Source organism: Thermothelomyces heterothallicus (assembly GCF_042370625.1).
Source record: "Thermothelomyces heterothallicus CBS 202.75 unplaced genomic scaffold P884_scaffold_3, whole genome shotgun sequence".
Lineage (NCBI taxonomy): Eukaryota > Fungi > Ascomycota > Sordariomycetes > Sordariales > Chaetomiaceae > Thermothelomyces > Thermothelomyces heterothallicus.
The window spans coordinates 49,703-75,591 of NW_027192564.1; the positions used below are offsets into that span (position 1 = coordinate 49,703).

Below are 25,889 nucleotides of genomic sequence, written 5' to 3' on the forward strand. Positions count from 1 at the left end.
GGGGGGGAAACTAGGAAATACGCGACAGAGAAAAGCAAAGACAAGCAAGCAAGGAATGGGGTGGAGAAGAAACAGACGAGTCGGTCTCAGCTCTCTTCTCTCTCTCTCTCTCTCTCTCTTGTTGACTTCCCTTGAGACTGTGTTTGTTTGGTGGGCCGGGCTGCTTGGAGGCTATTATTTCTGGAGGGAGTAGGAGTGGGAGGAGAGACGTTAGGCGTCAGGTGATTTTGCTTAGGATGTATCTTTTTTTCTTTGGGCTTTCTTTGGGCGTTTTAGCTTAGGGCAGACGGGGTGGTATCGCCACATGTGTATCCGATGGGCTTCTCGGTGGTGTTTCATGGCGTCAATGACCGGTTATGTACGATCTGACATCCTCTGTCTAGTGATTTTATGCAGCGGGGTTTCAAGTTGTATATAAATATGCAGTCAGTTCCGCTTGGTTACGGAAAGGCCCGTTCCGGTGAGTCTCGTTGATAAGTGACTCGGAGGGAGCTAGCAGGGTCCGTGGCAACGGAACTCAGGTGTTTCAACCCAGCTCAGGTTGGTAAGTACGGGCAGAGAAGCCCGATTTCCTCTATTGCATCCAGGACTCCTTACGACATGCAACAAAGTAGATCCAACGAACATAAAAAAGTAAAATCCAAAAGGGTATCTCGCATTCCTTGCTGCCGTCGCGCAAGCTTTGCAAAGCAGGTCCCATCATCTAGAGATCGCCAAAACAGGCCGGTGTCATTCAATCAAAGCCTGGGAAGATCCTCGTGCGTAACCGTTGCCCTGCATGCACGCTGGTTAGCGAGAGGCATCTAAATTAGCTTGGGAGAAGGGGGTGGGGATAAGCGTATATCTTACACATAGTCAAACTGGCGTCCTCATCGTCCGGCTCGAACCCGGCTAACTCGCGCATCCGCTCCCTCGCCAGGGCCATGGGTGATCCTCCTCGAGGGTCCGTATCTGGCCGGTTATCGGGTCGCGGCTGTGGCTGACTGCGCTGCGATCCTCTCGTTTCGGGCTTTGGCCTATTGTCCTTGAGCTCGGTTGAGAAAGATGACGGCGTGCCGCGTCTTGCCACGCCGAATAGCCGGCTCTTAGTGGCCATCCACCGGCCTGGAAGATCCCCCGGGGTTGAGTCCTCGCCGTCGTCCTGGATCTCCACACGGCCACGCAGCCGCCGAATGGCGCGTTCCCGGCGCACCATGGCGTTTGTGATCTTGGGGCAGTACCCCTTTGGGAGCATGCTCGCTTTGCAAACGGGGCAGAGGGAGCTGATCTCCTGAAGGAACTCATCGATGCACTCGGGATGGAAGATGTGGCCGCAGGGGAGTTCGCGGATGATTGTCACTCGATTTTGATAGCTCTCGAGACAGATCTCGCAGTTGGGCTGGTAATCCGTAGCGGTGGTGAACACCGTGAATGGCCCACTGAGGCCCGGCCCGGTAATTGCGTCGAACCGCGCCGCCTGACTCGCCACGGAGCTGTCTCCGAGACTTACACTGCCGGTTCTCGTCCCGGTCTGAGTCCGAGCCCTGGTTGCTCTAACCGGTGGTGGGGAGACTGGTGAGCTCATGGCCTCGGGCTCGTAATGGTACGTAAACAAGGGAAACTGCTTGATGTGGCTCACTGGCACCGTGAGACGCCGGATACCCATGGCTTCCAGGTTGACCTCTCCAGATATGACCCGGCGTCGCAAGCTCACCCGCCGCCAGGCCTGGACGCAGTGCATAAGCAGCGACGTGGCGGTAATGACTGTGAGGAGCACGGCGAGGATGATGAGAACGTAGACCCAGGTCTCGAAGCCCGACGGCGGCGAGCGAATCTCTAGCTCGGTCCAGATTCGGAGGTAGTCGGCAGAGTCAGCCAGAGAGCGGTCGGTAAGGTTACGGCCGTACGGCACCTCCGTGATGTTCCCCGAGTACAGACTCAGATGCTGCATCACGACTTCGCCAACCGTGCCTGATACGGCGAAGACGGGGAAGCTGGCTCGCTTCATCCAGTTGGACCCGCCGTTGATATGCCAGTCATCGGCGTCGGCGGGCGGCGGCGAATCAGAGCCGGTTCCCGGCTGGTAGAAGAGGAAGGCTTGCACCGGAGTGATCCGAGCGGCGTTCAAGTAGGCTTCTGAACAATGGTCATTCACCCAGGGTGCAATAGCGATCAAGTGTAAATTCATCGGTGGAAGATCCGCCAGTCTGACCGCGGACGCGGGCACGTGGGGCGCTGTCTCCCAGTTACAGGAGTCGCCATCGGGAAGGTCGGGGACAAACAACAAGCCCGAGATGACGCCATTCGCGATAGAGGCAAACCTCGAGGAGAGTGTCGTGGTATTCCCGAAGAACTGAGCTGAGTAGGACAAGTCGCTCTAATATTTTCCGTCAGAGGAGACCGCTAATAGCTGCATTCCGGCCACTTGGACTTACCGATAACGCGGTGATGTTCCTGATGACGGTGCTCGAGACCGTGCCGCCGCCCTTCCATGATGGGTTGCTGAACAACAGACTGCAGAATCATCAGCGGAGCCGCATTCGATCGTCGCGCGTGGCAGGGCCAAGAGTCCATGCTACGTTTGAAGAATGACAAAAGAAGGAGAGGGAAAGAAGGAAGGGAAAATAAAATATAAAATAAGTAAAAAGGTGATGAAAATGCATGATTTGAAAAATGATTGGGAGGACGGTGACAAGGAAAATGGACGAGCCCTCAAGGGTCGACAACGAACGCTACGCGCGCAGACTTGACGATGGCGACGGTTGGCGCGGTCGGCCGCAAACAGGCGCGCAGCAGCATCTACGCATTGAGAGGCAGAGCTACCCAGCAACATTAGGGGTTCCATAAGAGGGAAAGAAAAGAAGAAGAAAAAAACACATACACGACATTGCGAATCTCATTGAGGACTGCGAGACGTTAGCGGTTGGGGTTGGAGACAATCTACCGGGGCTTGGCAGAAGGCTTGGCTCGGCGACGGGGCGAGCCCCCCGGAGGCTGGAACCATCGCCAAGCTGCCCAGAGGATGGAGGCCACCGAAACTCACACATAGGCATTGTCGGACATGTCGAGGAGCATTAGTGCGGGCCCTGGGGCATGACGGTTGCAGGCATCATTCGCCCGCCGAGTCAATGCTGGGAAAATTGACGAAAACGGGCTTTTGATCCGATCAAAAGCCCAATCAAAAGCCCGAGCAAAGGGTGATTTTTGAAAGAAAAGGGGAGATCATGAAAAATTCTTGGGGAGCTTCGTCCGCCTTCCCTGAGGCCCAGGTCTCGGAACGCACGGTGCGGAAGCAACCTGGAAACCCAGAAAGGCGGGCCGCCGGGGGTTAAGAGTGCCAAGAGGTCTTGCCGCGGATGACGGCCCTGGCACGATTCGGGCATCAAGTGGGTGCTTCGTCTGGATTCGGAATCTGCAGGGTCGCAGATGAACTACCAGAGTAAGGTTTAGCGTCGCTTATTACATGTCCGACTTGCTGGAACACCACTCACGGTCCACAGCAGTGTATGTGCGTACCTACCTACAAGTAATCCGTCTGTGGTATGTATGTACTGTACATACATGCCGCAGTACAAATTACAAAGCTCATTTACGAATTTCAGAAGCTAACTAAATACTGCGAAACGGACGGTCCAAAGGGCGACATAGATGGGGTGATCTAAATTTCGGAATGAGACTCGATGGTGCAGTGTCTAGGGCTTTTTTTTATTCTTTTAAATCTTCTCCCCGTCATGATCATCAGTGTGAAGTACGGAGTACATGTGCACACCCCCCAAATTTCACGCTGATGCTCTCATTCGATAGGAGAACCAGGAAACTGGTCGCTGCCTGCCGAGACCGCGCTGATGATTCGATTCATTGGCCCCAATCGAACCGTTGCCCCGATTATGGGACGGTTTTGCCGAGGGCAGCCAGCCAAACAGATCTTTCCGTTCCACGATCCACCGACTCGAACCTCAGGCAACAAGCCCATTCTCCGTCGAATTCTCTTGATTGGCACACCGCCCCACCCCTCCCGTCATTCCGCTTTCAACGTTGGCCGCAACGCTCTTCTCAGACTTACAAATATACGGAGTACATACTCTATATAACATCATCGTGGATTGCGTAGTAAAACGCAAGCTGGGGAGCTCCAGGCGAAGTCATCCTCTTGGGAATGCAGCAGAAAGCCGGCATCACCAGGTAAACCCCTCATCGCTTAACTTCGGTCCGCTAGTTAGTTTTGCGATACCCGGTTAACGCTCAATGTCTGTCGAAAGGGAAGGGAAAGCATACCACCCTCCTCGTCGTGTAGCCTTCTCGTATTTTCATGGAGTTACAGCTTTTCAATTTACGACTTTAACGTTATATACGTCCGTACTTCCTAAAGCAGCGCAATACGGAGTAGGCTGATGAGCCTTCGCGCTTGCTGCAACCCGCCATCCTGCGCCTGCAGCTACTGCCTACCGCGACTTCCAGCAAGGAGCAGAATCGAAATAATCCTTCTGAAATGCAAAAGTGACACTTGACCCCGAGGGGTCGAACAGCCCATTTACTCCTCCCAGCAACAAAGAAGAAGTAGTAGTAGAAGAACAAGAAGAAGAAGAAACAACAAGAAGTCTTTTTGTGGATACCCAGACACCAGGAGGAGGGGGGGAAGAAGAAAGTAAGGCCGAAAAAGCACCATGGCGCCCCTCGCTAGCGAGCCGCGCCAGGTGCTCACGGTGCTGAATCCCGCCCGGCGCAAGGCCCTATACACGCTGCTGGTCGAGATCACGGCCTATATGCGCTCGCAGCTCGACTTTAACGAGCCAGCAGGAGGAGGCCGCCAGGGAGCCGCTCCGCTGCTCGTCGACCCGTCCGCCGATAACAGTATCATCATTCCCGCTGGCACAGCGGGAGCAAACGATGCCGCTCCGCCCAACCCGGCCCTCGTGCGCCTGCGCGCCGCCGCAGTCGAGCACTTTGACGGTTGGCGCAAGGATGTCCTGGCCAAGCTGAAGGAGCTGCTCTCGACCCCGGACGACGCCTCCATTGTCGAGGAACGCCGCAAGCGGACCGAACGAATCGCCGCGCAGCAGCGGCAGCAGCGGCAGCAACAGGAGCAGAAAAATAATACCGGCTCTTCCACCGACACCCGAAGGGTGGACCTGTTAGGTTCTCGGGATGCGTGGCCCGAGGATGACCGGGGGGACGGGGCCAAGACCGAGGGCGGAAGAGGGCAGACGGAGGAACAGGAAGAGAACACTGGCGACGCCGTGGCCCGCCTGCAGTCGCACTGGCACCCCATCCCGACCCGCCTGGTGACGATCCCGGAAGAGGACCGCAAGGAGGCGCTGAGCTGCGTCTTGCTGGTGCTGCTGTCGACGGGCCATTACTCGGCCCACTCGAGGGCCCTGGCCGTGTATCTCACCTCGGCGCTGGAGCTGCCCTTGGCCGTCCTGAACGCCGAGGAGGTCGAGATCGCGGTGTCTCTGGTCGAGCGCTCGGCCGAGGCGGAGAGGCAGCAGGGGACCATGTCTGCCGAGGCCGAGGCCGAGAAGCGGAAGCAACAGAACCAGGCGAGCCGGTACTGGAAGGTCGGCCTGGCCTCCGTGGCCGGCGCCGCGCTGATCGGTGTCACCGGTGGCCTGGCCGCTCCCGTCGTCGCTGGCGCGATCGGCGGAATCATGGGGTCTGTAGGACTCGGCGGGGTTGCCTCCTTCTTGGGCATCTTTTGGATGAACGGAGCACTGGTTGGCACGCTGTTCGGTGCCTTCGGCGCGAGAATGACGGTAAGCCGCGGTCGACATCACGCACGAGATGCAGGCTCACGCTAACCGTCCGGCTTTAGGGCGAGATGGTGGACCGATATGCCAGGGAAGTCGACGACTTCCGCTTCATTCCCCTGAAAGACGAGTGGGGCACCCGCGGCAGTAGCCAAAAAGACAGACGCCTCCGGGTCACCATCGGCATCAACGGATGGCTGGGTACGAAAGATGATGTGACCAAGCCGTGGCGCGCTCTCGGTGACGACTCGGAGGCGTTCGCCCTACGGTACGAGATGAAGAGCCTCCTTGGGCTGGGCAAGTCTCTGCGGGATCTCGTCTCTTCCTACGCCTGGAACGCGGTCAAGGTTGAGGTCCTCAAGAGAACCGTCTTGGCCACCCTATGGTCGGCCCTGTGGCCTGCCTACATGCTTTCCATGGCCTCCACCGTCGACAACCCCTTCAGCCTCGCCAAGAACAGGTCGGAGAAGGCGGGCGAGATTCTGGCCGATGCTCTGATCAACAAGGTCCAGGGCGAGCGCCCAGTCACCCTGATTGGTTACTCTCTGGGGGCGCGGGTCATCTACTCATGCCTCCGGTCCTTGGCCGCGCGCCGCGCTTTTGGCTTGGTCGACTCGGTCGTCTTCATCGGTGCCCCCGTCCCCTCGAACAGACAGCACTGGCAAATGATGCGCACCGTAGTGTCAGGCAAGTTGTTCAACGCCTACTCGGAGAATGACTACCTGCTCGCCTTCCTCTATCGTGCAACATCCATTCAGCTCGGCGTTGCCGGACTACAGGAGATCAAGGACATCGAGGGGGTCGAAAACCTCGACCTGACCGAAGAAGTCCAAGGACACATGCGGTACGCCAAGCTCATCGGCAAGATCCTCGCCAGATGCGGTATTCCCGTCTTCGAGGGCGCGTCGGGTCCCATTGAGGAAGACGAGGATGCTATCAAACTCCCCGGCCTGGACAAGGAGAACGCGAATCTCATCGATCTCGGCGGTTTGAACATCACGGGCCATCCCGAAGGGGTTCAGCCCGCTCCACCGCGGGTTCAGAACCACACGCCGGGCTCCCAGCCGCAATTCGCCCAACGCAACGAGCAGCGGACGGCAGCCACAGGGCCGGGACCGTCCGCCGTCGCGGCCGGCCGGGACCTCCTAGACCTCGAGTCGCCGAGCAGTTCCGGCGGGCCCGCTCAACGCACGCCGGCAATACCGTCCCCTTCCACGCCCACACCGCAACCCGCTGCCGCCCGGCAGAGCCCAGAGCCGCCAGAGCACGCGCCTCGGGAACATCCCGGCACAGAGTTCATGATGCCCCAGGTGCCCGACCAGTCTCTGCAAGCCTACGTCCCGCCCGGCCCTGCGGCGTCCTCCGCTTCTGCCCCCGCGGTGCCCGCATCGCAGATCCCGGCGCATCACCTTCCAACATCGCACAGCCAGAGCGCGGTAGACGGTATTGAAGACGACGACGACAGTGACGAGGAGGGTGGGATGGGAATCAAGATGGTGGATAACGAGCGATGGCCTTGAATATTGTGACCCGACCCCTCTCGAGGAAGATCCGAATTGGAGGTGAGAGAGAGAAGGGCACTTGAAGGAGTGTTGGAAAGCAGAGTAAATCAGATAGCCACGTTTTTGGATCTAATAATAATGATAGAAAAGAATGGTGCGCCCAGCGAACATTGTAATTTCGTTTTTGTTCCTGAAGAGTCACGCAAGCGTTAATTTAAACATGCGCAGATGCGCTCTAAGGTTCGCCAATTGCTGGTGGGACGGCGACAGGTATTTAATCCTCTTCCTCTTCTTTTTCATCTTCTTCGGACTCCTCCTCCTCCTCCCCTTCGCTTTCGTCCTCTTCTTCCTCTCCCTCATCCTCCGACTCGGCCCCGTCAATGTCCTCATCTCCTTCTTCTTCTTCCTCGGCACTCTCATCCCCACTCTCCCCACCGTCACCATCACCGCCTTCCAACGCCTCCCTCTCCTCCTCCTTCCGCTTCTTCTCCTCCTCCCTCCTGGCCTCCTCGACCAGCCTCTGCCGCTCCGCCCTCAGCTTCCTCTGCGAGACGACGTAGGCGCCGAGCGGGGTGCGCTCCCAGTCGAAATCCTTGAGGAAGGCGTCGACCTGCGCGCGGTCCTTGGGGGCGAAGTCGACCCGCGCCCGCTTCTCCTCGACGAACCGGGCGTTGGCCTCGAGCTTCTGCACGAGCAGCACCAGGCCGGACGCCATCTTGCCGTTCTTGTTGCCCCTGCCGGGCTTGCGGCCCTCCTTGAGCCAGCGCTTGATGCTGATGACGACGGGGAGGGAGAACTCGGGGAAGGCGATGCTGCGCGACCAGAGGACGAAGAACTCGGCGAGCAGCTCGACGAGCTGCTCGGCGACGCCGTCCTGGTAGACGCGCGTGCGCAGGTACGACTTGGGCGCCTTGTAGGCGACGGAGAAGTCGAGCGGCTTGAGCGTCGACGACTTGGCCGGCTTCTTCATCTCGGCCGAGTTGAGCACCTCGAGCAGGGCCGAGGCCAGCGGGATGTACGTGTCGGTCGCGCGCGAGAGCCGGAGGAGGGAGCGGATCAGGTGGAAGCGGAGCGGGAAGTAGAGCGCCGTGGGGACGAGGCGCATCGCGCCGAGCGTCACCTGGACGAGCGGGTAGATGAGCAGCTTGAGCTGGCTCTCCTTGCCGGCCTCGGCTTGTCTGAGCGGGCTGCAGTGCTCGGAGAGGACGCACGACCAGAAGTCGAGCGAGTGGACGTACTGCCAGTTGTAGACGGCGCGGTACGAGTCGTTCTTGTTGTTGATGATGCTGTTGCGGAGGTGGATGGCGAGCTGGCGGATCGACGTGAAGGCGGTTGTGTAGCCCAGGGTCTGGTCGAGACCCCACAGTTCGGCGGCCGAGTTCTTCATGAGGTTGATGCCCTGGATGGTATTGGCGTTGGTCAGGCGGCTGCCCTGTACCAGGCCCTGGTACGTGGCCTTGAGGACAACCTCCCTGGCGGCCTTGTCGCCGATCACGACTAGACGACGGATTACCAGGAAAGCCGTTATCCTGGTGGCATCGGTGCTTGCAGACTGGGACCAGAAGGCAACGACCGTCTTGATCAGGAGCTTCAACAATTTCCTGAACGAGAGCAGGTATGGTAGCAGTGGCTGAAGCGCCGATAACGTGAGCTTGAGCGTCGCTTCGTCCGACAGCGTACCCAGCAACCAGATGACGGAGGCGGCAAAGCTCTTGATGAGCATCGACAGCGTCTTGAATTTCTTTCCCTCGGTCTGGACGTACACCTTGCCCGCGGCGGATTCCTTGACCGGGACGTGGTGCTGCAGGACCTCGGGGATCCCCCTGAGCGCGAGGACGACGATATCATGAAACACGTCTGGGCTCGTGATGGTGTAACGTTGCGGGTTCTCCTCGTCGCTCTCGTTCAGGTGGGCCGCGCAGCGGAAGCCAATGACGACCTGCCGAGCGGCTCTGAGAGAATGCGTCGCCTCGATTGAGGCTTTCCACTTGGCAATCATGGCTTGGGTAAGCTCTCTGTCGTCCTTTTCTTGCTGCTCCTTGGCGGCCTTCTTGTCTTTCTTCTGCTTCTTCGCGGGCTGTTGGTCCTCGTCTTCGCTGCCGCTGAGGTCATCGACCTCGGCAAGATCTGCGTTCTCGTCGAAATCCAGCGCCTCCGGATCATTCTCTTTCAGGAACTTGTAGAACTCTGGATCCTTCTCGGCGAGCGCTTCCATGGCGCTCTTGGACATACCCAGGTCGCCTTCGTCGCTAGCGTCATCGCCGTCGGATTCGCTGTCGCTAACCACGGGCTCCTCGAAGTCCGAGATCTCGGGTTCGCTCCCGCTGCCTTCTGAATCGTCCTCCCGTGCATCGGCCTCCCCACGCTTGCGCTTCCCGAGCTTTGCAGCCGACTTGGTCTTGTCCTTGGTTTTGGTGTCGAGGATCTCGAAGCCGCCCTTGAAGAATTCGTCGACGCTCATCTCGCTAGCCTTGGCACCCAGTTTCTTGTTGTTGTTGGAGGCCTTGCTCTCGCCATTGGCGTCGCCTCCGGGCCCCTTGTAGAACTCTTCATCTTGTGCGCGCTTGGCCTTCTTCTTCTCCTTGAGCTGTTGTCGTTGCTTGATCTTCCGGACCGCCTTTCTCTTTTCCAGGACGCCCTTGAGATGTTTCTTCTCGAACTTCTTGGTCGCCTTGAGATTCTTCTTCGCGGCCGTCATCTTGGGCGACAACTGCGTGGGAACGGCGGAGTTCGAGGTGGCCGATCGAGCAATCGGTGGTGCGGATTCGCTTTGGCAGGGGCCTCGATAGAGAGTCCTCGAAATCCTAAACTTTTTTTCCGCACATCCAAGACCAGGGGACCTTATCAATCGGTCTTATCGGCACGCCTTCCCACACTAACGTTAGTCCGTCAGCGGCCTAGCGATTTCAGGCAATGGCAGCTAGCTGCCCCTCGCTTGAGCCCCACCGCTTGCGTTATCGCCCTTAAGAGGTGGCACTCAGCTGTATCAGCTCCCTGCTGCTGCAACACAAGGTTATTGTTATTATGCCGTCGTCCTTCGTCCCGCCATGAGCTGGTGGAACGAAAGCCCGAAATCGCCAGGATGATACCGCGACAGCCATATGCACCGACGCCGCACAGCTATGTCCCCAATTCCACGCTGTCGGCCACCATAAACCTCGACGAGGTCTGCCGCGCCCCAGCAGAGCCCCGCCTTTGTCATCGATCCTCTTCCCCGGCCGCTGGACTGACCTTATGTGAAACGATGCAGGAGGTCAAGCTCGCCGAGACACGCGCCGAACGCGATCTTCAAGACTCCTTGGCCGAGATCTTCAGCATCATCGTCACGATCGACGAGCTCGAAAAGGCCTTCCTCAAAGATGCCATCCCCGAGGCCGAATACACCGAGATCTGCGAGCGGGCGCTGAAGCAGTACAAGTCGCTGCTCGCCGACGAGACGGTCGCAAAGGCATTCGTGGGCCTGGAGGAGTTCAAGGCCGAGTGGGATGTGAGTTCGCTTTCTCGCCGCTGATCCCGACTCACCCAAGAAAAAGGGAGGGGATTCTGACGGTTCAACGATAACAGCTCGAAGTGCCCCGTGCGACAGAGCGGATACGGGTAGGCATGCCCTCGACGGCGGTAACGGCCATCTCGGGCGCCGCCCCTGCGCCGGCCGCGGGGGGCAACACCAGCGGCGCCCTGATCCTGGAGGCGACCCAGGACTTCATCACGTTCCTCGATGCGCTCCGGCTGGGCTTGCTGGCGAAGGACCAGCTCCACCCGCTCCTGACGGACGTGATCCAGTCGGTCAACAAAGTGACGGACCGGGACTTTGACAGCAGGGGCAAGATTGTGCAGTGGCTCATCACGCTGAACCAGATGAAGGCGACCGAGGAGTTGAGCGAGGAGCAAGCGCGGGAGTTGGAGCTAGATATCAACTCGGCGTATCAAGGGTTCAAGAGTATCCTCTCATGACACCGTGTAAACTCTTCTTCCCAAGCGACCCGCCGTGAACCAGTATCATCCCAATCCCCTCTTGGTTTGGCTCTTGTTTCCCCATCCCATCCAGTACGTGAACGCCCCGCTGTCTCATACCAAAAATGTCCAAAAGCTCGGGTATACAAACTCCTCCTCGAATATCCTCCTGACCTGCTCCAGCACAAATCTTTCCACCTTGCCCACGTTCTTCAGGCTCTGCTTTCCGCTCTCCCTCTGCCCAATCTCGCTCTCGACCCGGATCTCCTGCAACAGACCGCCTGGCTTTGTGTTACCGCGGCCGTTATTACTACTACCACTCGTACTATTACCGCCGATGCTTCCCGACCCCGCCGCCGTCCGTCCCCGTCGGTGCCGCGGGCCGCCGACGGTGGGCTGCTCTTTCCCTCCCTCCTCTTCCGGGACCTCCTCTTCCTCCCGTTCCTCCCCCTCCCCGGGGAGATCTTCCCCGTCGTTCCCGACAGCGGCGACGGCATCCTCGGGGCTCAGGAAGCAGAAGTGCACCCGCCTGCGGATCTTGGCCAGCACCCCGACGCCGTCAAAGGTCAGGCCGGTGATGCTCAGCCGCACGGGGATGCCGACGAAGCTGGGCATCGGGTAGTCCAGCAGGATGTCGGCCGTCAGCAGGAGCTTGACGTCGCCGGCGTAGCGGATCCGGAAGACGGCCTGCATGTCGTCGACGCGCCGCTCGCGCAGGCGCGGCTGGCGGTCTTCTTGCTGCTGCTGCTGCTGCTGCTGCTGCTGTTGCGGCTGATTCGGTTTTGCTTCCCCGCCGGTGTTGTCATCGCCGGCGGAACTCATGAGGGTTCCGGTCGCGTCGCGGGTCGGAGGGCGGGAGGCGCCCGCTGAAGTTGGGGCTAGAGTCGAGACACTGTGCTTTTCGCGGAGAGAGGGGAGGCTGAGGTTGTTGTTGTTGTTGTTGTTGGATGACGAGGAGGGCGGCGCTAGGTTGCCGTTGCCGGTTGGAACAGTTGGGCTCAAGTCCGCTACGGAGATGGAGCTCTGAGATGGGTTTCGGCTGTGTCCTGATTCCGGGTAACGGCGGGGACTGGTGTCAGCTCCGACGAAGTTGGCAAAGCGGTGTAGGTTGGGCGTCGAGGAGCTGTGTCCGTGGCCATCGAGCCAGTTTGCAGTACTCAGGTGGTGGGCGCCGGCTACCGCGGCGAGGGGTGTCTGTGTCCCCGACAGGCCGCTTGCCAGATGCGAGTGGAAGTAATGTAGGTTGGACGTCCCGCCAGGGATTCCGGGTGTAGGGACTCGCATCATCGTGGGACCTCCTCCCGTGTCCCCGTTGCGCATGCTTCCTGGCCCGGGCCCGCCGGGGCCACCGAACATCAGGTGCGGTGGGAGATGGCCGAGATTGCGCCCTCCGCCGCTCAGCATCTCGGACTCGGCTGCCCGCCGGCGTCGCTCATCCTGTGCCTGCGCTATCCTGTCTGCGCCATTGTTTTCGCCGTCGGAGTCGTCCGAGGCCAGATCCGAGTCGACGTGGTCCTCGTAGAAGTCCGGCAGCGGGTCGGTGACGTCCTTAAGTTCGAGCTCCGGGGGAATGGTGCCGAACTGGAAATCATGTACAGTAACCGATTTGATGAACCGCGGCAGCGGCACCGACTGAAACTTGGTGTGAATGAAATCCCGGATTCGCTCTGCCAGCTCCTGCCCGTCAGGGCCGCCTGTGACCGTCTCCCAATTGAGATCGATAGACATGACTGGGGCTCAAGAGCGCATCTGCAACGAGTAGTGCTCAAAGCACCGACCAGTTCAAAGCAGGATAGTCCAATCCAACCTTCGACGTGAGGTCATCACAAAACTCTAAATAACGAAGTTCATGAGGAGTAGATCTTCGGTCGCTGCAACACGCTCTGTTATTTCCGGTAAGAAAATTGGCCTGGATAACCAGACAAGAAAGATACTGCCAAGATGACAGTCCTTACTCATATGCGAACTTCCGAGAGCTTTAAGGTGTCTTGTTGCAAACTGTGCGACTACAAGTCTCTTGCTGAGCCCAAGATACGAAGGTTCTCCAAAGTGCACCCTAACCCTAGGATTCAACCGTTAATAAATAATGTTAATAACGCGCCACCTCGAGACTCCGCACTCAATGGCACCTGACCCTTGGATGCCAAGCCGGTCGAGTGCACGTACCTCGTCTCCCAGGCAACGACACGCATTGATGAGTGAGTAAATCAACAGGTCGCAGTTGCCATCCCCACAAACAAGCCCTTCACCGACTGAAGCCCATCCGATTTTGTTGTCAACAGTCAATTCCATCACCGCTCATTACCGTCTTTTAGCTCTGGGGAGGAATCGAGGAGGAGTTCCTTCCCTTCCCTGGAATCCAACCCCCCCTCTTTTTCATTTACCCTTTAATATCAAGGCCGAGCAAACCCCAGCAATCGGCCACGATGGATGCGCAGTCGCCGCCAAAGAGGATGACTCGCGCGCGCTCTGCGGCAAAGACATCTGAGCCCGCCGCAAAGTCAGCTCGCGTCGTCACGCCTGCTGCCAAGGCCAAGACTGCCCGCAGCGCAGCTACCACCACGGCGACAACGAGAACAACACTCAAGAGGAAAAGCCCCTCCGACGACGATGAGGACGGGCACGAGATGCAGCCGGCAAAGAAGATAACCATAGCTGCTGCCGACAAGCCCACCCGCGGTCGCGGCCGTCCGAGGAAGGTTGTTGTCGAGCAGCCCGCGCCAGAGCCCACGCCCGAACCTGCGCCTGCACCTGCACCTGCACCTGCACCTCCCACGACCGTTCGCGCCCGTGGGAGGCCGAAAAAGGCCGCGGAACCTTCCGCAGAGAAGCCGGCGAAGGCTGCCAGGGTCACCCGCACCAAGAAGACGGCCGACGAATCCACCAGTGCCGCCGCTGAACCTGTCAAGAAGGCGTCCCGTGGCAGGCCTGCGTCCTCAACCGGTACGGCAACAGTGACGACTACCGCGAAGCCCCTAGCCAAGTCGGCTGTCAAGAAGACGGTCAAATTTGAGGAACCTGAGAAGGAGAACGTCGCGCCTACCTCCAGGGCCGCACGGAAGGCGTCCACCAAGACCTCAGCGCAGGGCTCCAGCACGACAATCGCCGCCGTCGCCGCCGCCACTACTTCCGGTCTGCGCGGGAAGCCGGTTCGCAAAGCAGCATCTGCTACGGCTACCCGGTCGGGCCGCAAGACCAAGGCAGCGCCAGACACGGAATCGGGCGAGAACGTGGAGAAGCCAATGCCGCTGAGTCCTAAGAAGGTCAATCAGCTGACGATGAACTGCGTTGAGTCGGACGATGAGCTCGGTATGGACGAGAATATCCCGGTCAGGCCGTTCAAGAAGCTCCCCATCAAGCCCACCACCAGGAGCGCCAAGCCGACAACGGTGCATGCGCCGGTCTCTGCTAGAGAAAACGACGAAAACGCGATCGGAGTCAAGCAGGCCGAGACGGAGGTCAACATTCTGTTGGCGAGTCCGGCTAAGCGCTTGCCGCCGACTCCGTGGAAAGGCAGCATCCAATCGCCGGCGAGGCGCGTCGAAGGTCTTGTGCCTGCATCTGCGCAAAAGACCGAGGGACAGGCAACCCAAGCCCCGAGCAAGACGGGGCTTCTGCAGTCGCCTGCAAAGAGACAGCCGCTCAACCTACATCCACATGGGACCGACAGCAGCAGTGGGTCGGGTATAACACCTATCAAGCTTTCCTTCCTCTCAACTCCAGCAAAGCGGCCTCCTATCTCCCCCATCAAGCCTTTGCCCAGGACCATTGAAGAAGAGGAGCCGACGGACCGGAGTCCGGCCCCCAAACCGACTCTCCTTGCCAGTCCCTCGCCTCAGGAGGTATCTGAAGGTCCTGAGGAACGACCCAGCACGACAGAGGACAAATCCGCGGACAATGAGATGCTCCACGAGTCGCTCACGACACTCGACTTTCCTGGTCGCCTGTCGGCTGTTTTGCCGCGGGATGCAGACCCGACGCTAACTCCTCCCGCCTCGACAGCGTCAGCAGCTACAGCCCAAGCGCAAGCAGAAGAGGATCAGGCCGAAACCAAGGAGGATGTCCAAGAGCACGACGGGACGGAAGGCCAAGGAGAGCCAATGGTTGTGGACCAGCCGTCCGCCGAACACCCTGCTGCGGACTCCGCCAGCACCACTCCCCCAACGTCTCCCAAGAACACCAATCCCATGTTTGGACTGCGCGCCAAGGATCTTGATCCCTACGGCAACCTGGCTGATTCGGACTCTGACGACGACGACTCCGACTCTCCTGTAAGACAAAGCAGGTATACTTCTGCCTTCAGTGCTTTGCCCGCCACTCCTTGCCCCGGTCCAGCGAATTCATCAAAAGTGTGGCAGTCCTCCAGCCTCAGCATTGCTAAAAATACGCCGAAGAATGGTGGCCTGGACTTCACACCCCTTGCCCAGCAGTTGAGTGGGTGGACTGCTGGCCCGACGCCTCTCAGGAACGGTTCGCCTGCCGGTCTGGCGACCGATTCTCCAACAGCCGATCACATGCCGAAAGCGGTGTCGGCTCCAGCTGAGGCCCCCCAGAACACATTTTTCGAGGATGAGATGCACGTCCGGCCTGAAAGCATGGACGCCGAAGAAGATGCAGCCACCGAGGTGGGGGACGACGACGACCATGCGGTTCTGGAAGACCTTTCGTTTACCGAGGAGGATATGGAGCTTGCCGCGGAAGCAAATGAGATGTCGCTCATGGAAAAGGAACAGGGCGACCACGGCAGCCAGGATCACGATGACTCACACTCGGAAGCCAGTCAAGAATATGGCGACGAGAACGCGATCCCCATTGATCCCACGCTCGCCTCCTCAGGCAATGGTCTCTCTGGGTCAGCGGTCCCGCCTGTAACCCCCCAGCGCACGATTCGTCGTCGCGAGGTGCACACCGTTGCCAAGGTGCCCCTGAAACCCGCCGATGAATCCACGCCTCAGCCCAGGCAAGAAAACCGTTGCTACAGCGTCTCGAGACTTCCGGCTGCCAGACCTACCGAGCGGTTAACTAGGAATGCCACGGCCCCGTCGTGCTCGCCTTGCAAGGGAGGCGACGTTGACCCTCTCGACGATCGGTCGGTCGATGGGAGGGCCGACCCTAGTCTGCCAGTGACGCCCCAAAAGGCAGATATCTGGTCAACGATGGGCACACCCGCTCGGACGCCCCGGCGGGATCTTAACCCTGCCCTTCTCCAAGGTGCCGTGGTCTTTGTCGATGTTCACACCAGCGAGGGTGCCGATGCCAGTGGTATCTTTGTTGAGCTTCTGACCCAGATGGGCGCGCGTTGCGTCAAGACGTGGTCATGGAACCCCAACAACTCGTCGGAATCGGGAGCGGATTCGCGAGTCGGAATCACCCACGTAGTCTACAAAGACGGCGGCAAGCGCACCTTGGAAAAGGTACGCGAGAGCGGTGGGTTAGTGCAATGTGTGGGTGTCAGCTGGGTCTTGGAGTGAGTATTAAATGCTTTTCTACAGATCTGCTGTTCGCGGATGTGCTAACGGGTTTCCCAGCTGCGAGCGTGAGAACCAGTGGCTCGACGAGAGCCCGTACTACGTCGACACCTCGCTTGTCCCCCGCGGCGGTGCTCGTCGGCGTAAGAGCATGGAGCCGCGCTCCATCGCCAAACTCAACGGAATGCTCGTGCCACAGCCCGTGCGCAGCTCTCGCGGCTCGCAAACCGCGCCAAATACGCCTGCCAACAACCGCCGCGCCAGTACCCTGTGGGTTCGATCCCCGGAGAAATATTCTGATGAGGACGACGACCACGATGACTCGGACAGCGGCGATGACAACGACGATAAGGGTGGAGGCGAACACACCGAGTGGGGTGCGCTCACACCGGTTCCCAAGACCCCGGCGCCCGAGGCCATTGCCCGCTTCGTTGCCAACATTAGCCCGGGCTCGGCCACCCCGTCGAGCGTGGGCAGCGTCGACAGCGAGGACCCGCTCGGTCACGGTGACGACCACGACCGCAAGGAGGCGCTTCTGCGCACCTGCCCGCCGAAGCGCACAGCCTTTGTAGAGCTGGGCGAAAGCATCCTCAGCAAGGAGAAGGACGAGCGCATTCTTATGCGGCTGATGGCGGCCCGCCGCAAGAGCCTCCAATTTGCACCCAAGATCGGAAGCCCGCTGTCCAAGAGCTGGAAGGCGTGGAATTAGACCGGAGACGCATTTTGCATGTTACTTTGCCTACTGTATTGTTTTGTAATTATGGGTTGATGGGTTGATGGGGGGTGGTTTCTGCTTTCGGCGGTTGGTTGTCAGGGTGGTGAGAATGCATAGGAACTGAGCCGGACCAGACGGACAGTGTCACTTATTTCGGGTACAGCAGCGCGCTCGGTCGCGCAATTCACTTGGGCGCTCTGCCGCTTTGGGTGGGAGAGGTCGTTGGATTGGCGTTCCGGCTTAGGTGTATTGTTGTGCTCATTCCAGGGTATACTCGATTTATTTGCGTGCATACGCTTCATGCATTCATACAGCGCCTGTTGCTCTCTTTGGCTGGAACCGGATGCTCGAACCCGTCTCGGTCTGTGCCTTTTTTTTTTTTTTTTTTTTTTTGATGAGCCAGTCCTGGCTGCCATCTGCTGTCTAGACAACCTCATCGACAGCCGGCGGTCGACAATGCAACCCTCTGTATTTGGAGGGGAACTAGACACGCATCATGAAAAGGCCAACGACACAGGACACGCAGTTGATCTTGGGTTACGTCTTCGCCTCACGGCACATTGGTAGTAGGCTCATCCATTAGGTAAATTATGACGTCCCTACAGTATGTATGTACATACCAACCTCCCATCCAGCCGTAACCCAAGAAACGCCTCGCTATGCGCTACCAGTCTAAGAGTAGTTAGGCATGCCCAAGCAAACCATCCGCCAGTCCATTCCAAACCACCCCCCCCCCCCTTTCCAACCCACCATCCCGGCGCCGCTATTGCACCAACAAGAGTTTTATTTTTTTTCCTTTTTTGATACAATGTTGTACAATAGATAGGAGGTCGAATCAACCCCCCCCAACCGCTCTCCACACCATCCTATGCCCTTTTGTTTGTCCTCCTCCTCCTTGTCTTCAGACGCCCGCAAACGTCTTACCCACCACGTCCGCCCCGCAGACGGCAGCCCTCTCGCGCTCGCTCAGCGCCCGGCTCCACAGCCTCAGCTCCTCGAGCGTCACGTTCTTGTTCTCCCTCACGAGCCAGCGCAGGTCACGCTGCTGCTGCTGGGGCTCGTCGCCGTCGCCGTCGCCGCCGCCAATGACGTTGCCGGGACCTCCGTTCGCGGGACCGACGCCGACCCCTATCCTGCCTCCTCCTTCCCTGCCCTTCTCCCTCGACAGGATGGCAAAGCGCAGGCCGACCTCGGTGACGGTGACGATGATGCTGATGACGATGAGGAAGATGATGATCCAGGTGATGTAGCTCATCTTGGAGTCGGCGATGCTGTCGGCGAGGATGTCGGCGAGGTCGAGGAAGACGCGGCAGCGCTCGTTGAGCACGCGGATGCGCGGGTCGATCTCGAGGTACTCGCGCACGGCGACGTAGAGCGGGTGCAGGGTCGGCTCCGAGTCCCAGAAGAAGTTAGGGACGTCGAGGATGTTGGAGGCTTGGGGGGTTGTTTTTTTTTTTGTCAGTCTTGGGCCTACAACTCTCGTGAAGGAAGGAAGGAAGGAAGAAAGAAAGAAAGAAAGAAAGAAAGGAGATGCTTACATAGGTTGATATCGACCCGGCTCTTGAACAGGCGGCCAAGGATCTTGACAATCTCGGTCCGCGTCATGTTGAGCTCGCCCGTGAGGGCGAGGCGTTTGGGCACGTGCTGAGCGTTGAGCATGGTCTCGGACATGCGCGCCTCGAAGAAGCAGAGCTTGGTGCTCTGGGCGATGGCGTGGCTGATGGTCAGCTTGACCATGTGGTCCGAGCGGGGGAGCAGCGTGATCATGTCGTTGAAGACGCGCGGGCGCTTGACGTCCGGGCTGTACTCGAAGTGGAACTCCTCGGTCTCGAAGTCCATCTCGTCGAGCGGCCCCGCGACCAGGGGGATGCCCGTCTCGTGCTCGGCAAAGGTGAGGTCGGCCAGGATGTCCTTCTCCTGCCGCTCGGTGAAGTTCCAGAAGACGACCACGCCGTATGAGAAGACGAACATTTCGCCAAAGTTCTTGGCGTCGGGGACCAGCCGGTTGATCGGGCTGACTCCCACGTGCCCCGGGGCTTGGTCGCCGCCGCCGCCGCCGCCGGTTCCTCCCGTCGAGGGCTCAAGGTTCTCGGGAGCGCTCCCCACATGTTGTAGCAGCGGCCCGGCAATCGGGCTGTCGCCGAGCCCCTGGGCACCGTAAGAGTACTCGTCCCAGAGACCCTCGTGCTCGTCCCTGCGCTCGCTGCGCTCGATCTCGAGATCGAGAACCGTCTTGCCGGTCCCCGGCGTCTTGAGGACGGGGCGACTCCTCAGCCGGTAGCCCTCGACTCCGGGAAGGAGCGGGAGGTGGTACACGGTATAGAGGCAGTCGTCGTACAGCTTGATCTTGGCCTCGTGCTTCGTCTTCAAGAAGTCGGCCGTCGCCTGCATCTTGTACGACTGGGCGGTGCAGTAGGCTGTCAAGCGCGACACCTTCTCCCCGCGCTGGACCTTGGGCAGGCGCTCTGCATAGCTCTTCCCGCGGATGCCGCCCCGCTTCCTCAGCACGTCGAGTTCCTCGTCCTTGAGCGGCCGGTCCTCGTCGTCGGCGCGCAGTATCGACGCCCGCCGTGCCAGCTCCTCGTCGTCGCCCTCCGCTTCTTCGTCCTGGCTCTCGGGAGCCTCGGGGATCAAGACGAGCTTCTCGCTCACTTTTGTGGTCCGCGAGGGGACATTCTGTTGGCCGGTGCGGGCGGAGGCGAGGGTCGGGAGGCCTTTGCCTTGGGTGTTGCGGCGCATGGCCGCGGCGCGCGTCGGACGCTGTCCCGCGGGACCCCTAGGCTGACCCGAAGGTATGTCGGACGAGTACTGCAGGACGTTGTCGACGGATATCAGGCGAGTGCTCGGGCGCGCAGGGCCGGTCGCCGCTCGTGGGCGGTTGGTGCCGCGGGGTAGTGGGGGGTCTCGGGAGTCGGTCACCTGGCGAGCATTAGGAATGCCGTCCTCAATTCGGCGTGGCACCCATTTGTTACGGGAAATGACATACCAAGACCGAGGGCCCTCTCTTTGAGGAGGCCATGCTGATGGGGTTTTGCTACGAAGCCGTTCTTGGATGGTCTTGAGCTTTGTCGTGAAGTGTTGGCCGTTCCTGATCAATTGAACGTCACGACGGGTTTGAACTCGAGAGTCTACCTGTTGCGCCCCTTGGGCATACCGTCGGCAGTCGCAATGCTCGTCGACGTTTCGGCGTATCGACTGGGTTGCACCTCGGTACAGGATCGAGGGTGGAGGCGGGGGGGGGGGGGGGGGGGGGGGGGGGGGGGGGGGGGGGGGGGGGGGGGGGGGGGGGGGGGGGGGGGGGGGGGGGCGCGGGAGGTGGTCGGGTTGTTGGTCGAATTGACGTTGCACAAACCTTAGCCCCATTTCCCCAGATTATGGAAGGCCAAGCGACGTCATTCCACATCACCCCCACCCGAACCATGTAACTTACCGGGGATTCGTACCGATACATACGTTGACGTGCAGACCATGGGAGCCGGACCACGCGGGACCCATACCTACTACTCGTATTTGCTATTTGCCGTGGCGTGCATACCATACAGTCTACGGATTATACACTTGAGAATTCTACCTTCTGTACGGGCATACGTATTTACAAGTACACTCTCAGGTCAATAAAACAGCGGACGCCAGCCCATTCGAGCATTCGAGGTAAACACCGAGACGGGCAGGTCGTTATTGCGCATGAACGCTTAACTCTAAAACATATACGAAATATCTGCATGATCAGCATTCGGGTCCGCCACAGGTTGAATCTACGACGGTCCTACTCATAGTATGCCGACTGCATGGATGACGCTTAGTCAACTCTTCCCGTCGGCCCTGCTCTAGGCTCTGGTGGAACCTGGACACGGCGAGCAGGCAGGTGAATCCCTTTCCCATTGTACTAGTCAATTCCCAAAGCGACATTAGCCTTCAGTCAATGCCATACCGTAACCCCTATCGCCTTTTCACGCGCCACATTCCTGGCCCCGCCAGGGAGACCTGGTTGGTTGGTATCTTGTAGCCGGAGGCGTTTGCGTGTCGCAACCGAACCCTTATACTTTATATCTTCCCCCGCCGCAGTCCACCTCTGTCAACCTCGGTCCTACCCATATCGCATCGGCTGATTCGGTTTCGGCGATGGCTGTCCCCATCCCTGCGGTGGCCCAGGCGGAGGCTGCATGTATATTCCCTGCCCGCCTTGCCCGCGGAGCGCCTGGACGTCGGGACGGTGCGAGAGGGGCTGCTCAAAGTGGCAGATTCGGCACGTCACGTCTTCGTAGCCCTTTATCGACAGGGGAAGCACGGGCTGGCGCGACAATATGAGTTAGCGCTGCGGTGGTGAAATGCGCGCCCGTGGTCCCATCTCGAACGCGGGGGGAGGGGAGAGCGCCAACTTACAACGAAGCAAAAGGTGAACCAAGGATGCGACTTGGTTACCGAACCCGAGTAGTTGCCGCAGTTGTTGCATCGGCAGATGAGCCCTTCGTAGCCTTCCACCTCTTTGCGGAAGGTGTGCTCGCCACAGGTGAAGATGATGCACATGGTTGCGGAAGGCACGTGTCGGTCGACGTGCTGTTCAAGATGGTGGGGTGATGCGCTCGGTCAGGATGGAACGGATCGTGTATGAACTGGAGTATCAAAAAGGCCCCCTGAGCAAGTCGACTTGGGTTGGGTTTGGGTTGTACGAGGCTTAGATGGCAGGTTGGAAAGAGGTACAGGTCGGAAATTAAGAGAAAATGGACCGAGCACGCCGAGCTCTGGCATACGTAACGGACCTGTCCGCAGCTCGAACAGGCGTGGCTATACCCGAGGACATTAGGAGGACTTGGCATCGGTATGCCGCAGCGAGCATGCCGAGACACGGGAAAAGTGGGACAAAGTACCTACACTACGTCCCTAGGTTAACTACCAGAGTATTCCGCAGGCCCTGGAAAAGTATTAGATGGTACAGTATGCACGGATGTATGTACCCATAGCACATACAATCCACACGCGTCAACTGCGATACCTAGTCAAATATTTGGTCCCAAAAAAGTTGAGCTACGCTGCAAACCCAACGGCCTGAGAGTCTATGTATCAGAACAGTCTGAAATTCCAGGAAAGTGGGGGTCCTGCCCAGGTTGTTGTCGTTGTTGAACGTCACATCACCAAGATCTCTAGACAGTAACCTTCCCCAGATTCCTCGGGCATTCTGGACGAAGAAATAAGGGAATCTACGTAGTAAGGGAGCAGGCTCGAGATATGAGGTCAGTGGTTGGCATGGGAAGGAGCCTGCTGAGCTACATAGTGGAGCTGGCGGGGTGGCAACCTTGTGGGGCCGTAGTAGTAGTGGTTCTGTCAATCGAGCCGCAGCGGGCGATCTTGGGGGCCCCACCACGAATTCTTGAAAGTTTCGCGTATCCGAGATTCAAGCACAGGCAGACCGCGACCTGGGGCCCCCCAAAGCTCTCCCAAACCTTGCCAAAACCGAATCATGCTTTACGACCTCAACATTGCCTGGTCCCCGGGGGTGCCCGCTGCGGACCTCGAGCGAACCCTCAAGTTCGCCAAAACCTTGGGCTACGATGTCGTCGCCCTCAACCACATCATCTCGGGCCCGATACCGACCCAACCGAACCCGATCACCAACCCGGTCCCCCAGCTCACCCCCCCACACCCCTCCTACCCGGGCGGCCGCGGCCCATTATCATCATCATCGTCATCGGCCTCGACAACAACAATAACAAACCGCCCCCCACCATCCAAACCCACGACGTCCTCCCTCTCCTCCCCCTCCTCCCCCTCCTCCTCGTCTTCTTCCTCCTCGCTCCCCATCACCCTCCGCCGGGCCACCCTGGTCATAAGCGACCCGTCGACGACCAACTACCGGCTGGCCGACTACGCGCGCGCCTACGACGTGCTGGCGCTGCGCCCGACGTCGGACAAGTCGTTCGCCTGGGCCTGCCTGGGCACGACGGACCCGCCCGCGCTCGTCTCGCTCGACCTGTCGTCCCACCTCGGCTGGCACCTGCACCACCGCACCGCCATGGCCGCCGTCCAGCGCGGCGTCCGCTTCGAGATCTGCTACGCCCAGGCGCTGCCGGGCAACAACAACAACAACAGCACCACCGGCGGCGGCGGCGGCGGCGGCAGCAGCAGCAGTAGTGGTTATGGCGAAGGAAACGCCGCCGGCCCGGGCCCGGGCCCCAGGGAGAGGGCCAACTTCATCGCCAACCTGCAGGCGCTGGTCCGCGCCACCAAGGGCCGCGGCGTCGTCGTCAGCAGCGAGGCCCGCGGCGCCCTCGGCCTGCGCGCTCCCGCCGACGTCGTCAACCTGCTGGCCGTCTGGGGCCTCGGTCCGGAGAAGGGGTTCGCCGCCCTCGGGGAGGGCGCCAGGGCGGTGGTGGTGAACGAGGGGATCAAGCGGCGCGGGTTCCGCGGCGTCGTGGACATTGTGAAGCCGGCCGAGGGCGCGAGTGCTGAGGCTGGGAAGCAGCAGCAGCAGCAGCAGCAGCAGCAAGGACAACAAGGTCAGCAAGGGCAGAAGAGGAAGAATGGTGAAGGCAAAGGTGCTGTAGGAGGAGGAGGAGGAGGAGGTGGTGGTGGTGGTGGTGGTGGTGGTGGTGGTGGTGGTGGCAGCGGCCAGCAGGGTGAACTGAGCAAAAGGCAGGCCAAGAAACAGAGGAAGGAGGCTGCCCAGGCAAAGGCATGACGAGTCTCATACCATCGACTCTTCGTTTCTTTTCTTGTTTCTGTGCCAACTTCCCGCTGCCCGGCTGGCCGGCTCGCTGATCGACTGGCATTGCGATACCCCTATAGACGTGGCTGGTGGGCGGAATGACTTTGGAGACCATCGACACCTTGCTCTTGTTCTTGGTCTTGCTCTCAAATATATAGACATGCCGGTTCTACCGGGCCATGGTGGATGGCCACCTAATGCTATCTACATATCAAATGGAAAAAAAAAATAAAAAAATAAAAAAAACAAAATTACTTGCCGTTTCCCTGAGCATATGACACAAAGTACAAATCAGGCAAAATCACAGAAATACAACAACAACGAAGGGTCTCCGGCCATGGAATCAGAAACGAAGAAGGGGGTATAGTCTGCACGGCCCGGCTTTTCTATTCCAGTTATTTTTCCTGCTTTACTCTCTCACTTCTCGTCTGTCCCGCGCATCGAGGCTTTAGACCACCACGACCGAGGCCGTAGCCTGCGGGACCAGGTTCCCGAGGTTGAGCTGGCTCGATAGCGTCAGGCCCGAGAGATTGATTGTGGGGCCGGCACCCCCGCCCGCGCCCGCGCCCGCACCATTCGCAACAGGCGGCGTCGTCGGGGCCGAAGGGGGGTTGGCGGCAGACTGGATCGGCACGAGGCCGGGGATGCCCCCGAATGCGCCGGAAAAGCTGACAGTAGGAGCGGCGATCGGAAGCACGAGCGTATTGGTCAGCGAGCTGGCGGGGCCGGGAAGAGGAGCGAGAGACGTCGACGAGGAGGCGGCCGAGCTGTCGGAGCTAGGAAGAGGAGCAAGCGACGTCGACGAGGAGGCGGCCGAGCTATCGGAACTGGGAAGAGGAGCAAGCGACGTCGAGGAGGCGACGGCCGAGCTGTCCGAGCTGGGAAGGGGAGCGAGCGTCGTCGTCGACGAGGAGGCGGCCGAGCTGTCGGACACGGGGGCGCCGACGACAGGGACGCTTGTGCTGGCCGAGCTGGTTTGGGAAACCTGGGAAGAAGACGAGAGTGCCGGCGAGGTTGAGGACGTCGAAGCGTCCGAGGGGCTGGGGAGAGGGGCCTGTCCCGATTCGGTTGTTGTCCCTCCCTGCGTCGGCAGCGACGCCAGAGAAGAAGACGAGCTCGAACTCGCGTCGGCGGCACTGGAAGGAGCAGCCGGCGGGTTTCCAACCGAACTGGTTATCCGGGCCCCTTCTGGTACGGGGATCACCGTGACACCAACCCCGCCACTGGCGACCACCGAAGACGGAGCTCCTCCCGTACCCGACACCCCGTCCACCGCCCCGTTGGCTTGACCTGGGAAAACGGTAACGGTTGATGCCGGGGCTGTGACGGTTACGGTGACTATGCCTGTCCCGTTCAACCCAAGACCCGCGCCGCCGCCGCCGCCTCCAACCGTGATGGTTTGCCGAACTGTTTCGGTGACAGTCGCGCCAAGTCCAATGCGGCTAATAATTTCGAGAAAGCCATTGGCTAGGTTTGGGCTGCTCGTGACCTCCTGTCGTCGGCTGAACGCCGCGGCCTAGGCCCCAGTGAGCGACTTATACAGATATTCTTTCCAAGACATCTTGCTTACCTGAGCGAGCGACGCGGAGCTCAGAATAACTGCTAGGTATGGGACATGGGGCCACATTCTGACCTCCTTCCCAACTTGGATGGTTCGCACCGTCCTCGGTCTTCGGGGCACCGTAGTAGTGTAGTAGTAATAGTACTACTAGTGGTGGCGGTGGTAGTAGTAAGCAGCTGATTAAGAAAAAAAAAAAAAAAAAAAAAAAAAAAAAAGATGCTTTTGAAATCGCAGCAGTACTGGGCGCAAGGAGAAAAGCA

The 25,889-nt window shown here is 59.4% G+C and overlaps 10 protein-coding genes across 10 annotated transcripts; 5 read left to right on the plus strand and 5 right to left on the minus strand.

Annotated features, from left to right (window-relative positions):
* Window positions 1–534: 534 nt before the first annotated feature.
* Window positions 535–3,213, minus strand: P884DRAFT_217047 (uncharacterized protein). The gene is made up of 4 exons (XM_069439332.1): window positions 3,023–3,213; window positions 2,415–2,481; window positions 850–2,356; window positions 535–774 (listed from the first exon to the last, which is right to left on the minus strand). The coding sequence occupies exons 1-4, from the start codon at window positions 3,052–3,054 to the stop codon at window positions 734–736; spliced, it is 1,647 nt and encodes a 548-aa protein (XP_069300327.1). The 5' UTR covers window positions 3,055–3,213; the 3' UTR covers window positions 535–733.
* Window positions 3,214–4,643: 1,430 nt separating this feature from the next.
* Window positions 4,644–7,246, plus strand: P884DRAFT_296850 (uncharacterized protein; the record flags this gene model as incomplete). The annotated part of the gene is made up of 2 exons (XM_069444451.1): window positions 4,644–5,732; window positions 5,792–7,246. The coding sequence occupies 2 exons, from the start codon at window positions 4,644–4,646 to the stop codon at window positions 7,244–7,246; spliced, it is 2,544 nt and encodes an 847-aa protein (XP_069300328.1).
* Window positions 7,247–7,380: 134 nt separating this feature from the next.
* Window positions 7,381–9,995, minus strand: P884DRAFT_255118 (Noc2p family-domain-containing protein). Its single transcript, XM_069440956.1, has one exon. It carries the CDS (start codon window positions 9,924–9,926, stop codon window positions 7,503–7,505), a length of 2,424 nt encoding a protein of 807 aa, XP_069300329.1. The 5' UTR covers window positions 9,927–9,995; the 3' UTR covers window positions 7,381–7,502.
* A 239-nt stretch (window positions 9,996–10,234) lies between these two features.
* On the plus strand, window positions 10,235–11,183 carry P884DRAFT_327133 (vacuolar protein sorting-associated; the record flags this gene model as incomplete). The annotated part of the gene is made up of 3 exons (XM_069445514.1): window positions 10,235–10,394; window positions 10,479–10,715; window positions 10,793–11,183. The coding sequence occupies exons 1-3, from the start codon at window positions 10,311–10,313 to the stop codon at window positions 11,180–11,182; spliced, it is 711 nt and encodes a 236-aa protein (XP_069300330.1). The 5' UTR covers window positions 10,235–10,310.
* Window positions 11,184–12,600, minus strand: P884DRAFT_255120 (uncharacterized protein). The gene has a single exon (XM_069440957.1). It carries the CDS (start codon window positions 12,584–12,586, stop codon window positions 11,297–11,299), a length of 1,290 nt encoding a protein of 429 aa, XP_069300331.1. The 5' UTR covers window positions 12,587–12,600; the 3' UTR covers window positions 11,184–11,296.
* Window positions 12,601–13,447: 847 nt separating this feature from the next.
* P884DRAFT_236647 (uncharacterized protein) lies at window positions 13,448–17,733 on the plus strand. Its single transcript, XM_069440001.1, has 2 exons — window positions 13,448–16,649; window positions 16,711–17,733. The coding sequence occupies exons 1-2, from the start codon at window positions 13,609–13,611 to the stop codon at window positions 17,357–17,359; spliced, it is 3,690 nt and encodes a 1,229-aa protein (XP_069300332.1). The 5' UTR covers window positions 13,448–13,608; the 3' UTR covers window positions 17,360–17,733.
* Window positions 17,734–18,266: 533 nt separating this feature from the next.
* On the minus strand, window positions 18,267–20,384 carry P884DRAFT_193087 (uncharacterized protein; the record flags this gene model as incomplete). The annotated part of the gene is made up of 3 exons (XM_069437727.1): window positions 18,267–18,799; window positions 18,904–20,284; window positions 20,352–20,384. 3 exons carry the CDS (start codon window positions 20,382–20,384, stop codon window positions 18,267–18,269), a joined length of 1,947 nt encoding a protein of 648 aa, XP_069300333.1.
* A 586-nt stretch (window positions 20,385–20,970) lies between these two features.
* Window positions 20,971–21,935, minus strand: P884DRAFT_255125 (uncharacterized protein). The gene is made up of 2 exons (XM_069440958.1): window positions 21,749–21,935; window positions 20,971–21,656 (listed from the first exon to the last, which is right to left on the minus strand). Exons 1-2 carry the CDS (start codon window positions 21,890–21,892, stop codon window positions 21,453–21,455), a joined length of 348 nt encoding a protein of 115 aa, XP_069300334.1. The 5' UTR covers window positions 21,893–21,935; the 3' UTR covers window positions 20,971–21,452.
* Window positions 21,936–22,747: 812 nt separating this feature from the next.
* P884DRAFT_282600 (RNase P subunit p30-domain-containing protein) lies at window positions 22,748–24,260 on the plus strand. Its single transcript, XM_069443607.1, has one exon. The coding sequence runs from the start codon at window positions 22,824–22,826 to the stop codon at window positions 24,039–24,041; it is 1,218 nt and encodes a 405-aa protein (XP_069300335.1). The 5' UTR covers window positions 22,748–22,823; the 3' UTR covers window positions 24,042–24,260.
* A 452-nt stretch (window positions 24,261–24,712) lies between these two features.
* P884DRAFT_192621 (uncharacterized protein) lies at window positions 24,713–25,357 on the plus strand (the record flags this gene model as incomplete). The annotated part of the gene is made up of 1 exon (XM_069437691.1): window positions 24,713–25,357. One exon carries the CDS (start codon window positions 24,713–24,715, stop codon window positions 25,355–25,357), a length of 645 nt encoding a protein of 214 aa, XP_069300336.1.
* Between the last annotated feature and the right edge of the window lie 532 nt (window positions 25,358–25,889).

Excerpts from the sequence above, each read along its gene's own strand:
- P884DRAFT_217047 (XM_069439332.1), bottom strand. The coding sequence starts at position 3,054 with ATGCTCCTCGACATGTCCGACAATGCCTATGT. Across the intron at positions 2,482-3,022 it reads ATGTCCGACAATGCCTATGT|CAACCCATCATGGAAGGGCG; the intron begins GTGAGTTTCGGT and ends TCTGTTGTTCAG. Across the intron at positions 2,357-2,414 it reads GGAACATCACCGCGTTATCG|AGCGACTTGTCCTACTCAGC; the intron begins GTAAGTCCAAGT and ends GGAAAATATTAG.
- P884DRAFT_255118 (XM_069440956.1), bottom strand. The coding sequence starts at position 9,926 with ATGACGGCCGCGAAGAAGAATCTCAAGGCGACCAAGAAGTTCGAGAAG.
- P884DRAFT_255120 (XM_069440957.1), bottom strand. The coding sequence starts at position 12,586 with ATGCTGAGCGGCGGAGGGCGCAATCTCGGCCATCTCCCACCGCACCTG.
- P884DRAFT_236647 (XM_069440001.1), top strand. The coding sequence starts at position 13,609 with ATGGATGCGCAGTCGCCGCCAAAGAGGATGACTCGCGCGCGCTCTGCG. Across the intron at positions 16,650-16,710 it reads GGTGTCAGCTGGGTCTTGGA|CTGCGAGCGTGAGAACCAGT; the intron begins GTGAGTATTAAA and ends CGGGTTTCCCAG.
- P884DRAFT_255125 (XM_069440958.1), bottom strand. The coding sequence starts at position 21,892 with ATGTGCATCATCTTCACCTGTGGCGAGCACACCTTCCGCAAAGAGGTG. Across the intron at positions 21,657-21,748 it reads GGTTCACCTTTTGCTTCGTT|CCCGTGCTTCCCCTGTCGAT; the intron begins GTAAGTTGGCGC and ends TTGTCGCGCCAG.
- P884DRAFT_282600 (XM_069443607.1), top strand. The coding sequence starts at position 22,824 with ATGCTTTACGACCTCAACATTGCCTGGTCCCCGGGGGTGCCCGCTGCG.